The 13,772-nt window shown below is 45.6% G+C and overlaps 1 protein-coding gene across 1 annotated transcript in view; it reads right to left on the reverse strand.

Annotated features, from left to right (window-relative positions):
- The window catches only part of CDH2 (cadherin 2), a 106,160-nt gene that overhangs the window by 39,057 nt on the left and 53,331 nt on the right, over positions 1-13,772 (reverse strand). Inside the window, exons 6-8 of the mRNA XM_015414779.1 lie at positions 10,285-10,457; positions 3,099-3,236; positions 2,436-2,621 (exon numbers count right to left, since the gene is read on the reverse strand). Of these exons, the coding sequence (XP_015270265.1) occupies positions 2,436-2,621; positions 3,099-3,236; positions 10,285-10,457 (497 nt within the window). The remainder of the gene's footprint in view (positions 1-2,435; positions 2,622-3,098; positions 3,237-10,284; positions 10,458-13,772) is intronic.

Consider the following 13,772-nt stretch of genomic DNA (forward strand, 5'->3'; position numbering starts at 1 on the left):
GGCCCTCCCTGGGATCAATGATGGATTTCATGTTGTGCTGTTCTTCTGGATGACTGGTAACAATACTGTCACTGAGGACTTATGCTCAGTCACATCCTTATGTACATGAATTGCATCAGCAACAAATACACACTATTGGAAAGCAGTTGTGATGCTGTATTTTCAGAGGTGGAAACTAGTCAGAGGATCAAAAATACTGATTTTACTGACCAAAATTTTAAAAGACTGTCCAAATACTGACAAGAAACTGACAAATTACTGAACAATTTAATGTCAGCCTCTTGATAAGCTAGCGTTTTAAAAGTAAAACTATCTGGCCTTCACCATATCCATAGTCAGCCATCACATACCTTTTAAATGTTTTCATTATTGTACAAAATTTAAGGCAAAAAAATTCCATTTTTTAAAATAATCACATATTACAGATAATAAAACAGCAAAACCTATTAAAAACCACACAAAGTAATCATTAAGACAACAAAACATAATTACTGTAAGTAAGACTTGTATTTGCTTTTAGTTTATCTTTGGTTTTCTGATAAAAAAGAAGGTATTAACAAACTGTAGTTTCTCAACAGTTTTCTGCACTGCATCCACAAGCATTTTTTTTCTTGTCCTCTTCTTCCATTGCTTTCCGCACTCCTTCTAGCATGAGCTGTGCCATGTTGAATCCCACAATATCCTTTTTCTCAGCAGTCTCCTTTACACGTTTGGTTGCATCACTTAGCAACGTTCGAACAATCATCCTCTTCTCATTCTGTTGTCTCAGCTTTTTCAGTTTTGCTTCCTTCTGTTGTATACTATTCTTTTCACTATCTTCTTAAACATTTTGAACTCCTCTGCCTTTTCCCTTTCTTTTTTGCTCCTTCTCTTTAATGACATGGTGTTCATCACAATATTGCTTGTAATGAACAAAAGCTGCTTGTGCCATCTGTAAGAGCTCCTGTGTGGTATTAACACGGTATACCTTGTTTTCGTATACATGATATAAAGTTTCTTTGACCACTAGGTGGGCATTCAAAGTTCTCTCTGATATCCTGGCCCTTTCATTGGTCAAAATGCATCCAGATTTTGAAAACTCTCTTTCTATGTCTGCACTACCATGCAATAACGATAATGCTGATTTCACCACCTTGGTAACCAGTGGGTATTTGGGATCTCCAAATCGGTTTGTCTTTTCAAAGAACTGATTCCAGTACATATCTATGTGGCAGTTTCATCTTTAAGTTTAAGAAGTTTCCATTCATCCACAATCCTGTCCAGTGGAATATCCATCAGGAGTGCTGCTGCTACTTCATTATATCCCTGTGGGTTCCTTCCTTGACATTCTGTGCTGGAGCTAAACATTGAAGATATCTAAGGATGGGTTGTCCAAAGATGACTGGAGTAAAAAATGTTTGGAAGCTGCTATGAAATTTTTTTTGGTCCCATTAAAACAATTAGCTGTTCCTTTTCAGAAAGTTTTTTCAGTTCGTCACAGATTCTACTTTCACTGATTATTTCTCTCACAGGTATGCTGTGCTCATCACTGAAGGCTTCAAGAGACAATGGGGCTGAACTTTTACAAACAACCAATCCATTATGGTTCTTGTGAGTGTTTTTATTTTACTATGCATTTTCTGGAACACTCCAGTGAACTTTGTAAATAAGCGGGCACTCGTGCAACAAAACATCACCTCTGCTTTCAATGTCTCATTTTTAAGAGGCTGCTTTGGCGGGGAGGGCGGGGTAGAAATTGACTGAATAAATAAATAATAAAAACATGGAGGGAGTGTTAGACCCCCCCCAAAATGATAGAAGGAGCTTCTGTAGCTTTAAAAAATGGATGCCCTTGGTGGCTGTTGCTAGGCAACCATGACTGTATTGCCAGCCTTCAAGACCTGGTGGCAGAGGGGGCAGGGCCTTTCCAGAGCTGTTTTTGCCTTTGCGGGAGGACTCATGAGGGTAGGGTCTGCCAGCAACCACTGGGTGACTTGCTACCACTCAACTTGTCACTCTCTCTCTCTAACGAATCTATCACACAGGGCTGTTGTGAGGATAAAATGGAAGAGAGGAGAGTGATGGAAGCTGTTTTGGGTTCCCACTGAGAAGAAAGGTGGGGCATAAATGAAGTAAATAAATAATAAATAGAGTTAAAGTATGGGGACAGATAAAAAGACAGGTAGGCTAGTGTGTAGGAATGGAAGAAGGGAGCACGGAGAAGGGAGAGGATATTATGGCTACCCGGGAGACAAAAAGAAGACATACTGTGGAGATGCAGATACAAGAGAAAATGAAGTGACTGTCCCGGAAGTCCTTGTGTGTGTGTGTGTGTGTGTGTGTGTGTATCTTGATATATCTATTCCTCTTCTGCTATTTAGATATAACTGCAGGAGTTTACTCAGTGGTCTACTATTTGTTTGCCTCTGCATAATTTGTTGAGTTGTACCACTTACCTTTACAACAGTAACCAAACCATCATTACTGTTTGGATCAGTAAAGATGGCAAACCTGCCTGAGGGATCTCCACTAGTCATTCGATACATTGCATTCCAGGCAGGAGTGTGTGGCTGGTCCTTATCCGTTACAGTTAGATTAGCAACTATAACATCCACTCTATTTTCAGGGACTTCACCATAGAACTGCAATACAAAGGTACACAATATTACACACAAGCCAACAAGTGCAGCAGCAACATGCAATCATCACGAGATTACCATTCAGCCACGCCAAGGAGCCCTAATGGCCAGCTTAATTCACTGTGACCCAAATAACAGATAATAATGCTTTCTGGCCAGTAGTACTTTGGTACAGGAAAACAACCTGGCAGGTTGCCACTACCGTACAGTAACATGAGCTTTCAAGCTCAGAAGTTCTTCTCAAGCTATTCTGAAAAATCATTTGATTTTCTTCATCAGCTAGAATACTGGGGTTAGAGCTAATTTCAGGGTCCTTTGAGGGGCAACTAAGACTTCAGTCAAGGCAGTGCAATCTTCTAGAACATCTAATAAAGTCCGAAACATGTTCAATCTATTTGGTCTAATCAGCAAAAGCTTTTTTTTTTTTTTAAAGTAAAGGCCATTCACAAACTTCATCCTCTTTCTTTCCCGTAGACTTACAATCATGGCAGTGAACTCTGGAGGATTGTCATTGACATCTGTCACTGTAATGACAGCAGTTGCTGTGTTTGAAAGACCATATGTTGGATTTCCTTCCATGTCTGTAGCTTGAATTATTAATGTATACTGTTGTACTTTCTAAAAAACACAAAATGACACCAACAGGAGTTACAAACAGAGCCAACACTCCAACAGGACAGCAGGTGTTCAATAAAAATGTGCTTTGCTATGCAATGAGCTTATCATGCTGCTCATTCTAGTTAACATCACTTGAACTGGGAAGTGCTAGGTTTATGACAACAGGCTTTATCTAACTGCATTAAACTCCTTGAAGATTCGGTTTTGAATGGCTTACAACAATACATGCAACACTGTTACCTTGAATAGCAAATGAACACCATCTTGTTACATAGTGGATTTTTTAAAAATTGGTCTCACATTTAAAAAACAGAAATGCTGTGCAGCCGTTCAAACTGAATCAGGGATGAGTGCTAAGAAAAGGTTCATGAGAACAGAATACGGAAGGGCACATTCTTGGGCAAATGATTCAAATTGTCGGAGCTTTGTTGGGGGAAGCTCAAGGGTAACAACTTAGTGACAACCTCAGTATCACTATGGAAACTGGTGCAAGCAGGGCTAACAGGAATGAGTAACCGTTACTGGAACAGAAACCCGAACTCTAATTATTTCCGTAAATGTTAAACAATACAAACTAGATACCCCCCCCCCAATAGCACTGCCAACTTCAGTTGCTTTTTCTTTTGTTAAAACCAACCTCTGGTACTTGGGAATGCATATTCCTAAATCACTGTTGCAACTGAGCCAGAAGCTCACTCCATTTTAAAGAAAGAAATGCTCTCATTTAAGGATTTATATATATCTGTAACAGTAGAAAAATCAGTTTTAAACAGCTTTTCCTAAGGACACCATGGTAATTTCTGGCTTTATTCAGATTGTACACTGTCAAGTGTAAACAAATATTACTTTCCCATCTACTTTTGGTTCAGAATTGAGCAATTTAATACTTCTTAGATTGGTGGGATTATATTCTTAAACAAAAGTCACTTCATCCTCCATGCAGAAAACTGGTAAAGATAAGCACTTTGTTATTATTTTGAAACATTACTGCCTATAGTGTTTTATTGTTGGAGGGTTTGTGTGTATGCATGTGAAAATGAATATATTTAGAAGAAAAACACCTTTCCTTGAGAAACAGTTACTTCCCCCTCCACAAAAAATTCTCATTTGAATCATGTTCTGAATATGTTGTGTGTCAAAAGACAACAATTATTTTTCTACAAAGGGTGCTTAATGAGTGAACAGACTGAGAACACTAAATGAATTAAGCCACAGCCCAGGGGGAAGACAAATCCTCAGAGGATCATTGCTAAGATTATCTGAGAGAATATTTCTTCCTCACTCACTCCAAATGTGGCAATTTGCCAGATTCGAAGCATGAGTAGAACCTTTCTGGCAAGAAATCCCTAGTGATAGCATAAGGGTGGATCTCCATCTGATCCTGAGTTGTCAGTGTCTTAGAAATAGCAGTGGGACTCAAAAATTATTTGCAGGGGTGAGTGGGATTTCTCTGGTAAAGAAGACTTTAGGCTATGCCTATACTGTGATACAAGTACGGCTGATTTTTCTTGCTTCGCTCTCCGCCTGTTCTTTCCACTGGACCCAGTCCTGCACTCAACCCAAACTATTGTGTGAGATATGCTGTATTGCAAGTCAGTGGTATCTCATTTTATATGTATATATAATCTCCAACCTGTCAGAGACAGCATAAAAACACAACATACTCTTTGTTGTTTCCACACCTAGCGTAGTCAAAAACAGGTTGCTTACCTGTAACTGATGATCTTCGAGTGGTCATTTGTGCAGTCACACCTATGGGATTATGCGCTTGCGCTGATCCAAATTGTGGTATGCAAAGCTCACAAAGGGATTTTCGCGCCTCCCTCCCAGGCATGTGCGGGAACCCCACTGCGCATGCCCAAGGAGGCAGGGCATGGACATCCCGCCACAGTTCCTTCTGACCACGGCGCTGTCATGTCAATAACCGGAGAAAAGTACTGAAGCGACAGCAGTGGGGAAGGATGGGCGGGTGGTGTGACTGCACAGATGACCACTCGAAGATCATCAGTTACAGGTAAGCAACCTGTTTATCTTCTTCGTGGTCTCTGTGCATCACACCTATGGGAGATTGAAAAGCAGTGGCTCACCTGGAGATGGGAGCTGTCGCAAATTCAATGCTCTGCTGACAAAAGGACTAAGTGACCAAGGTCCACTCTGTGGCATTCACGAACATCAACAGCATAGTGCTTGATGAAGGTGTTCGGAATAGACCATGTCACAGCCCCACAGATCACCGATAGGGAAGTACCCTTCAAGAAGGCTGTAGATGTAGCCATGGATCTTGTGGAGTGCGCTCGCACAGGCAAAGGCAACGGGCGTTTAGCCAACTGGTAGCACAGCTTAATAGTCTCCACAATCCATTTGGAGAGACGTTGTGCCGAGATCTTTTGTCTTGTGGAGTGACTGGAGTAGGAGACAAAAAAGTGATTGTCCCTCCTACTTGAACTTGTTCTGTCCAGATAAAAAAGTAGCGCCCTCCTAACATCTAGTGCATGGAGGAGATGCTGTTGTCCATCTTTCGGGTTAGGAAAGAAGTTTCGCAAGAAGATCTCTGAGCTGTGGTAGAACTCGGAGACCACTTTAGGCAGGAACAAGAAGTCGGGCACCAGTCTCACACCATCCAGTAGGAAGGTAAGAAAGGGTGGGTCATGACGAAGGGCCACGAGTTCGCCCACCCTCCTGGCTGAGGTAATGGCAATGAGAAAGGCAGTTTTCCATGCTGCATGCTTTAGCTCACAAGTTGTCATAGGTTCAAAAGGCCGTCCCATCAGATGGCGTAGTGCCATCGGCAAGTCCCACAAGGGTACCGGTGAATGGATCGGTGGATATAGGTGGAGGAGATCCTTAAGAAACGTCTTTGAGACCGGGTGAGAAAAAACGGAGAAACCGTTGAAGCCCGGATGATAGGCAGAAATAACCGACAAATACACCCTGATTGAGGAGTGCGAGAGGCCCTTCTCTGCCAGCGAAAGCAGAAATTCTAAGACCTGGTCAATCCTGACAGAAGCCGGGGGCACGCCCGAGGGCTGTACGGAAGCTAAGAAATGAGCCCACTTTCCCCTGTAGGAACGTCTTGTAGAATCCTGCCTGGCATTGAGTAGCACAGTGGTGATTCTATCTGAGAATGTTAATTGTCCACGAGATAAGCTGTTAGCTTGAGTTTGTGTACCTCGTGGAACAGCAGAGCTCCTCCCTCCGCGAGGAGCAGATCTGGCACCTGTGGGAGAGTATGGTGAGCCTTGGTCAGTGAGAAGAGGTTGGCGAACCAAGGTTGCCTCGGCCACCAGGGGGCGATCAGGATGCATCTCATGTGGACCCCCATGAGTCTTTGGACCATCCTCAGCAGCAGAGGGGGAAAACATATACAGGAAGTTGTTGTCCCATGGGTAAAGGAGCCTGTCTCCAAAGGCCTTGGGATCTTGTGCTCCCCTGCAGCAGAACAGGTTGCACTTTGAATTGCACCTGGGGGCGAAGACATCGACGTGAGGTGTACCCCAGTTTTGAAACACGGGACGTAGGTAGGTTCAGTTCAGCTCCCAGTCGTGACGCTGAGAGAGACCCCTGCTGAGAAGGTCCACATGCACACTGGCCTTGCCAGCGATGTGTGAGGCAATGGGAAAGATGTGCAGTGGTATGCACCAGGCCCAAAGGTCGAGAACCAGGAGGCAGAGACTGTGGGAGACCGTTCCACCCTGCCTGTTGACATAACTGAGGGCCGTCATATTGTTGGTAAATACAGTCATGCATTTTCCCGTGAGAAGAGGCTGGAAACATTGGAGGGCTAGTTTGATTGCCAAAAGTTCCAGAAAATTGATGTGTTTTCTTGAGGTCATGGAATCCCACTTGTGACCTACGGAGAGGCCGTTGAGGTGGGCTCCCCAGATCCACAGCGAGGCATCGGTCGTAAGGGTGAGACCAGGAGCATGGGGATGGAAAGGGACACCCTGCATCAGGTTGTCTGACCGTGTCCACCAGAGAAGGGAGTCGCGTGCCTTCTCTGGCGGAGAGAGACGAAGTGACTGGGACATCTGTAGAGGCTTGAAGTGCCGTATGAACCACAGCTGGAGTAGACGCATTCGCAGCCTCGTAAAACGGAGGACAGCAGTTGTAGCTGCCATCAGGTCCAGAAGGCGTTGAATCTGGAAAGCAGATGATGTGTCCTGGAGCCGAACTTGTTCCACAAGAGCATTCAGGGTTAGGGCCCCATCCTGAGGCAGGAAAGCTCTGCCTTCTCTGGAGTTCAGTATCGCCCCTATGAACTGCACTCTTTGAGAAGGAACCAGCTGTGACTTTTTGTGGTTGACCTGGAGACCGAGGCAAGGAAGGATATTGAGGGCCTGGGATATATGGTGAACAAGAAGATCCCTGGAAGGTGCGACCAGAAGCCAGTCATCTAGATACGGGAACACTGTCAGGCCACAGAGGCGGAGATGTGCCACAACGACCATCATCGTCTTGGTGCAGACCCATGGGGCCGTGCTGAGGCCAAACCGCAGACTCCTGTATTGGTAGTGATTGCCTCCTATCGCAAACTGGAGGTATTTTTGATGGGAGGGGTGGATAGCTAAGTAGAAATAGGCATCCTCGAGGTCGAGGGTGGCCACCCAGCATCCTTGGGACAGGAGAGGCAGAATGACTGGTAGGGGTGTCATTTTGAATTTCCGGTATTGTATATAGGCATTGAGGCCACGGAGGTCTAAGATCGGCTTCTGCCCACCGTCCCTCTTGGGCACTATGAAGTACCAGGAATAAAAACCGAGTCCCTGTTGATCTAGAGGCACGGGTTCCATAGCACCTTTCGACAGAAGTGTGGCGACCTCTTCGAGGAGGAATGACGATGGGGGAGTGGTGATGACAACAGGAAGAGGTGGGAGTTCCATGAATTCGATGGAATAGACGTTGGCTAAGATGGAAAGGACCCATCGGTCCGATATAATGGTGGCCCAGGCCTGCAGATACGGATGGAGGCGGGTAGGGCAGGAAGAGGTAGACAGGTGGAAGTCAAAGGCCCTGCTTGCCGGGTTTAGGTTGTTTAGGTCTGACAAGTTGCTGTCCAGAACCATATCTTTGCCTGGTCTGGTACTGCTGCCTGTTTGCAGACGGAGACCGACGTGGTCTGTAGCCTTCGTCAAGCGACAGTTTACTGTATTGACGCCTGGAGCCGTAATGAAACCAAGAGCGAGGACAAAAGGGTTTAAAGGCTGCCCCCTTTAAACCCTTTTGTCCTCGCTCTTGGTTTCATTACGGCTCCAGGTGGGTCGAAATAGGTCGGGGAATGTGGTCTCAATTCCTGTCTGGGCGTGTACGAGAGCATGGGTATGGAATGACAGTACCCAAGGCACTCTTCAGATTGATATCGATGTCCCTCGCGTCTGGGCGATCTGGATTGTCAATATCGAGAGTCCGGCCAAGATCGATCGCTTGCCTAAGAAACAGCCAAAGAAGAGTGTTCTGTACGGGGCCTACGTGGGACAATGTCATCGACATCCCATGGCGAGGCCGAGATCAGTCCGGTATAGACGAGGACCTCCAATACTGGGGGGTTCAGTTGCCCAATGAGTGAGTCCAGTAACTCAATCATAAGCAGCTCTGGTATGGAGGAGTCCTTGATGTCGGGTTGCGACCGCTGAAGAGGAGTAATTGCAGAGCCCTTTTGTACTTTCTCGCCGCTCAGACTCTGAGACTTACGCACAGTACCAGTAAAAGAAGACTTAGCTTTCAAGTGCTTCTCTTTTTTCTTCTTTTTAGCCGGCGTAGAGGTGGAAGAGGCCTTGTTTGATGCCGAGTGCTTAGAAGATGGCTCCCCATCTGATGCCAACTTTGCACGGTGAACGGGGGTCGATGCCGGTGCACCTCCCAATGTCGACAGGAGTGTTGTCGGTTGGTCAGAAGGGGTCTCAGCCAACATCTTTCTGGCAGGCAGGGGGGTCAGTGCGGACTCCCAAAGTGCCACTCGAAGCCTTGCAGCTCTGTTTTTGCGGGTCTCATTCGAGAACTTTGTGCAATGGCGGCAAGCGTCTGGGCGATGCGTTTCTCCTAGGCAGAGAATGCAGAGTGTGTGGTTGTCATAGGGGGCAAGTTTGCTGCCACCGTCAACACACAATTTAAAACACCCTCACTTTTCGGCCATAAAACAGCAAAAATGGCCCCGAAAAGAAAAGAGGGCTCTCATATGAGGCGAAGTAAATTTTACCTCGGGGGTTTCCCCGGGGGGGGGGGGGGGAGGCAGGAAACCGCCTGAGGGCTGGTGGCCCTCAGAAAAAGTATTTTTTGGTAAAGAACGAAATAAACGTAGTAAAGGAAAAAGAAGAACGATTTGGATAATCTCTCGTGAGAGGAAAAGAACGCTTCTTCACCAACCGGCAGAAAACAAGCTGTTAACAGTGCGGCGGTCAGAAGAGAACTGGCGGGATGTCCGCGCCCCGTCTCCTTGGGCATGCGCAGTGGGGTTCCCGTGCATGCCTGGGAGGGAGGCGTGAAAATCCCTTTGTGAGCTTTGCATACCACCGATTCGGATCAGCACAGGCGCATAATCCCATAGGTGTGATGCACAGAGACCACGAAGAAGATCTATACAGCACAGTGGGGAAATCTGGGGTTGATGCTGGCTTTGTTAATATTCTTTCTCAAGCCACATCAAGCAAAGAAAATCTGAGGGCTACACATTCCATAAATGAAGTAAATAAGAACCATTTAAAAAAATTCTTTCATGAATAAAATTAAGGTGAGCAAACAAACCGATTAAGCACATTTGTTAATAATAAACAGCTTTCAGATTTAATAACCTGAAATGAGGTTAATAAAATGTGAAAAAAATAGTAATCTATCATTTCTCCAAAAGCTCTCAGCAGGGTCATATGAAAGGGAACACAGCAAGGCTTCGAGCTGAAAATGATTCTGGAATACCCAAGTGGCCTTAACTCTGGCATGCTATACAGTAGTAACAACTTTAGCATCACCTGCTAAAGCATCCATAAGGGCATGTCATATTGTTAGCCAGGAATATTAGGCCCATATGTAAAACTTTGCAACACAAGACCCGCCTTACCTCTCTGTCAAGCCCAGCAGCAACTGTAATAATATCGCCTGTTTCATTGTTGATTGTAAACATATTTGGAGAGGGGGTGCTTGGGGCCTGGGACAAGATTCTGTATCTCAGCATTCCATTCAATACATTTGGGTCATCAGCATCAATAGCAGTGACAGTCATTACATAGGTTCCTAAGGACAAAATAAAATAATCTTCAGGGTTAAATAAACAGTTGACTTAGTTTGTACAAGGTCACACAGAAGCTCCAAACATTTACTTCCTCTGACTAAACACTTCACATTCTTTCTCTTGTTTTAAAACTCACACTATACCAAGGCCCACAACTAATGAGATTGGGCCCCAGAAGATAAAAACAACTGTGTTTATAAAATACCCGAACTCACTTATTGGTTAAAGCATTCTCCTGGCAATGATGCTATTCCACTACATAACGATTTTAATGAATGTGTAAACTCTCACATTTAGATAACTGTATTCCTGACTCAGCTCAGATGAGTATCATTGTGCATAAGCAAAGGGGGTACATGTTGATTTTGTGGTAAAAAATGCTTGCCAGTTCAACAGAAGCTAGCAGAAATAAACAGTATTTTTAGTTGCTATATAATTCCCTTTACAAAGTTGACTTTTACAGTAATGACAGCTATTGGAATTTGATAGTGGTACATTATGTTTTTCAAGAGACTGAAAGGCCATGTCACAAGGTTACAATGGGAAATTAAGAGAGGACATGGCTTCGTTTTGTACATGTAGACACATATCTGAAAGACTGAGGATGACTGGAAAGGAAACCTATCAGGCTAACATACCTTCTACACAGGAAGATTTAGGATTTTAAAGAAAACTTTTTGGCTCTGATTTGGAGTGTGTATGTGTATTTCCAAATAAATCAAGATTATTATTTTTGAAAATAATGGTTTAGAAATGTAAGCCTATATTTAAAAGCCCCTTTTAAAATGTTGAACATGTTAAAAATATGCTTTCAGGAAATTTATTTTAAATGGCTATATAAACTGGAGTTTAGGGAATTAGTGTGTGTGTGAGGGGCTGTTTTGGTTACACATACTGAAGTGGTTCTACTAAAGAAAATAGAGAATAAAATCCAGTATGCAAGGTAATAATCTGCAATATAGAGATAATAATACTGTCCCTAAGGTAGTATTCACTTGGAAAGCTGTTGCGAGGATGATATGTATAACATACCTTGAATAATCTTAAATTTGCTACATTATTATCACTCATTAAGGAGTGTCTGCTTAGTTTGGCTATTCCTCTGATTATCTACTCAGAGGTGTGGCTTACCAGACCACAGTTCAACAGCAAGTTATGATTTACTGAGCACGATGATATCATCACAAGGTAATGAGGTGTGAGGCTGCTTCTACTTCTGTAAATTTAATACAGGAGTAGCACTTCAGCCCCCCAAATACAACTCCCTACTTAGAGCTGGTATATCAGCATCTATACTCAACTAGACAGAGAAGCTCAGATTTTTTCCATGAAACACTACATATACAATAGCTACTACCTCTCCTTGACAAGCAGAGCAATCCTAAGGGTGTGTGTGAAAGTATAAGAACAGGGAGCCAACTGACCTGTGTGTCGGCATATGTCCGAGATATGCCTATGTAAAGGCCACTTACAATAGTGCAGGCCCCCAGTGGGGCTCTGTTGCTTGTGGGCGCCAGCGGCGGGCCCCAGCAGCGCAGCTGATGCATAGGCCCCTGTGCTGGTATGGTTGTAAGTCAGAATTATTTATTTATTTGATTTTTACCCCATCCTCCCTGCCGAGTCAGCTCCCTGAGCTCTTTCAGCCTGGGAAGGCCCAGAGGTGAAAAGTCATGCCAACACAAAACATGGCGTAGACCATACATTGCACTTGAAAACCAAGTCCTACCCTGCTGCTGCAGCCTCGCCCATTAGGCTCGGAGGAGCTCAGGATGCCAACTACAGGGTCAGCCAATCATCTCCCTTGCCACGGTGGCCAAGCCCCCTCCCCAGCACCTAATTGGGCCTCCCCCCTCCTACAAATACTTCCGCTGGGACCTCTTACAACTCAGTAATTAGAGCATGTGGCATAGAAGTCTGTGTTGGAGCTCCCTGCCATGTGGACTTCGAGAAAGTGGTGAGGCACTTTGGTGATGGCAGAAGTACAGAGAGGACACTTTGCACTACAGGGCAAGCACTTGGTGCTGGCACCCAAGGAGGTGAGCAAAATCTGTACTCTGTGACTGACCTCTTCCATTTCATAACCCTTTACAGATACCCCACTGTTGGAGGCTTGACCCACAGGGGCAACCAGACATTGTCAGGTAAGCAAGGGCAAGGATCCCAAACCTGCCCCCCCCCCTGCTTAAGGCTGGGTGCCATGAAAGTGTCTCCTGCACTCAAGTCCAGCATTGAGTTCAGGTGTGGGGTGGCACATGGGAAAAGTTCCCTGGGAAGTTTTCCAGATCTGGGGAGGGGAAGAATGCTCTGCCATTTACCCGGTTCCTACCCTCGGCAGAGCATAGGACGTGTCTGTGGTTGGGAGGTGGGTATGGCAGCTGCTCCACTGTATGTGAACCAGCTTGGCAAGTGTCCCTTCAACTAATTTCCTTGCAGAATCAGCTGCTGTGGTGGATGGACTGCAAGCAATTCGGGAGCACTTCAACACAGGACAGGTGTGAGTTGGCTGGTTCCATCATGCGCCTGAAGGGGGGTTCATGGCAAGCCCCCCCCCCCCAGACCTGCATTTGCAGACCCTGTCAGGATAAGACATCCATAGCTGAGGGTGGCCTGGCACTTGTGCCCGGTTGCCATGACTCTATTTTTCTGTATTGCAGGTGGAGATTTAAGAGAGGGACTTGTGGGTGTGGCAAGTCCCGCTCCCCCCCCCTCTGCTCAGTCCACTTTTCCATCCCTCCTCTTGAAGGGAAGCACTGCGCCCAGCAAGCCCTTCAAAGTTCCACCTGCAATGCCATTCCACTTAGGCGCATGCCATGCCGGGGATCCTCAGTCCCTGGAGTGAAAGTGGACGGAGTCCTCACCCCTTGCCATGGATTCCAGTGCAATAAAGCCTATGTTGTGCCACATCTGTGTCTTTGCTGCTTGGTTTCTATTACACGACTGGAGCTCCATACCCCTCCTTACCCCACTTCTTCCCGACCCCGCCACTCTCCCATGGGCTTCCTGGGGACATGTCTCAGAGGGAGGGCTCTCAGGTGCTGTGGGTGGACGAGAGGGTTGCGCAGGTCCCACTGGCCATACATAGCAAGGACCCAGGCACACAGACAGGTTCCCTTGCTCAGGCTTCTGTATAAAGGGGGGAGGGGCCAGAGGATGGTCTGGGTGAATAAGCTGGCCTATCACGGCAGTGAGAGTGTGAGGCTGGACCTGGGAGACCCAGATTCCATTCCCCCCTTGTACCATGGAATCTAGGTGGGTGACCTTGACAAAGATATGCACTCTCAGCCTGAACAACCTCATGGGGTTGTTGTGTGCATGAA

Source organism: Gekko japonicus, unplaced genomic scaffold (genome assembly GCF_001447785.1).
Source record: "Gekko japonicus isolate JY-2015 unplaced genomic scaffold, Gekko_japonicus_V1.1 scaffold1644, whole genome shotgun sequence".
Lineage (NCBI taxonomy): Eukaryota > Metazoa > Chordata > Lepidosauria > Squamata > Gekkonidae > Gekko > Gekko japonicus.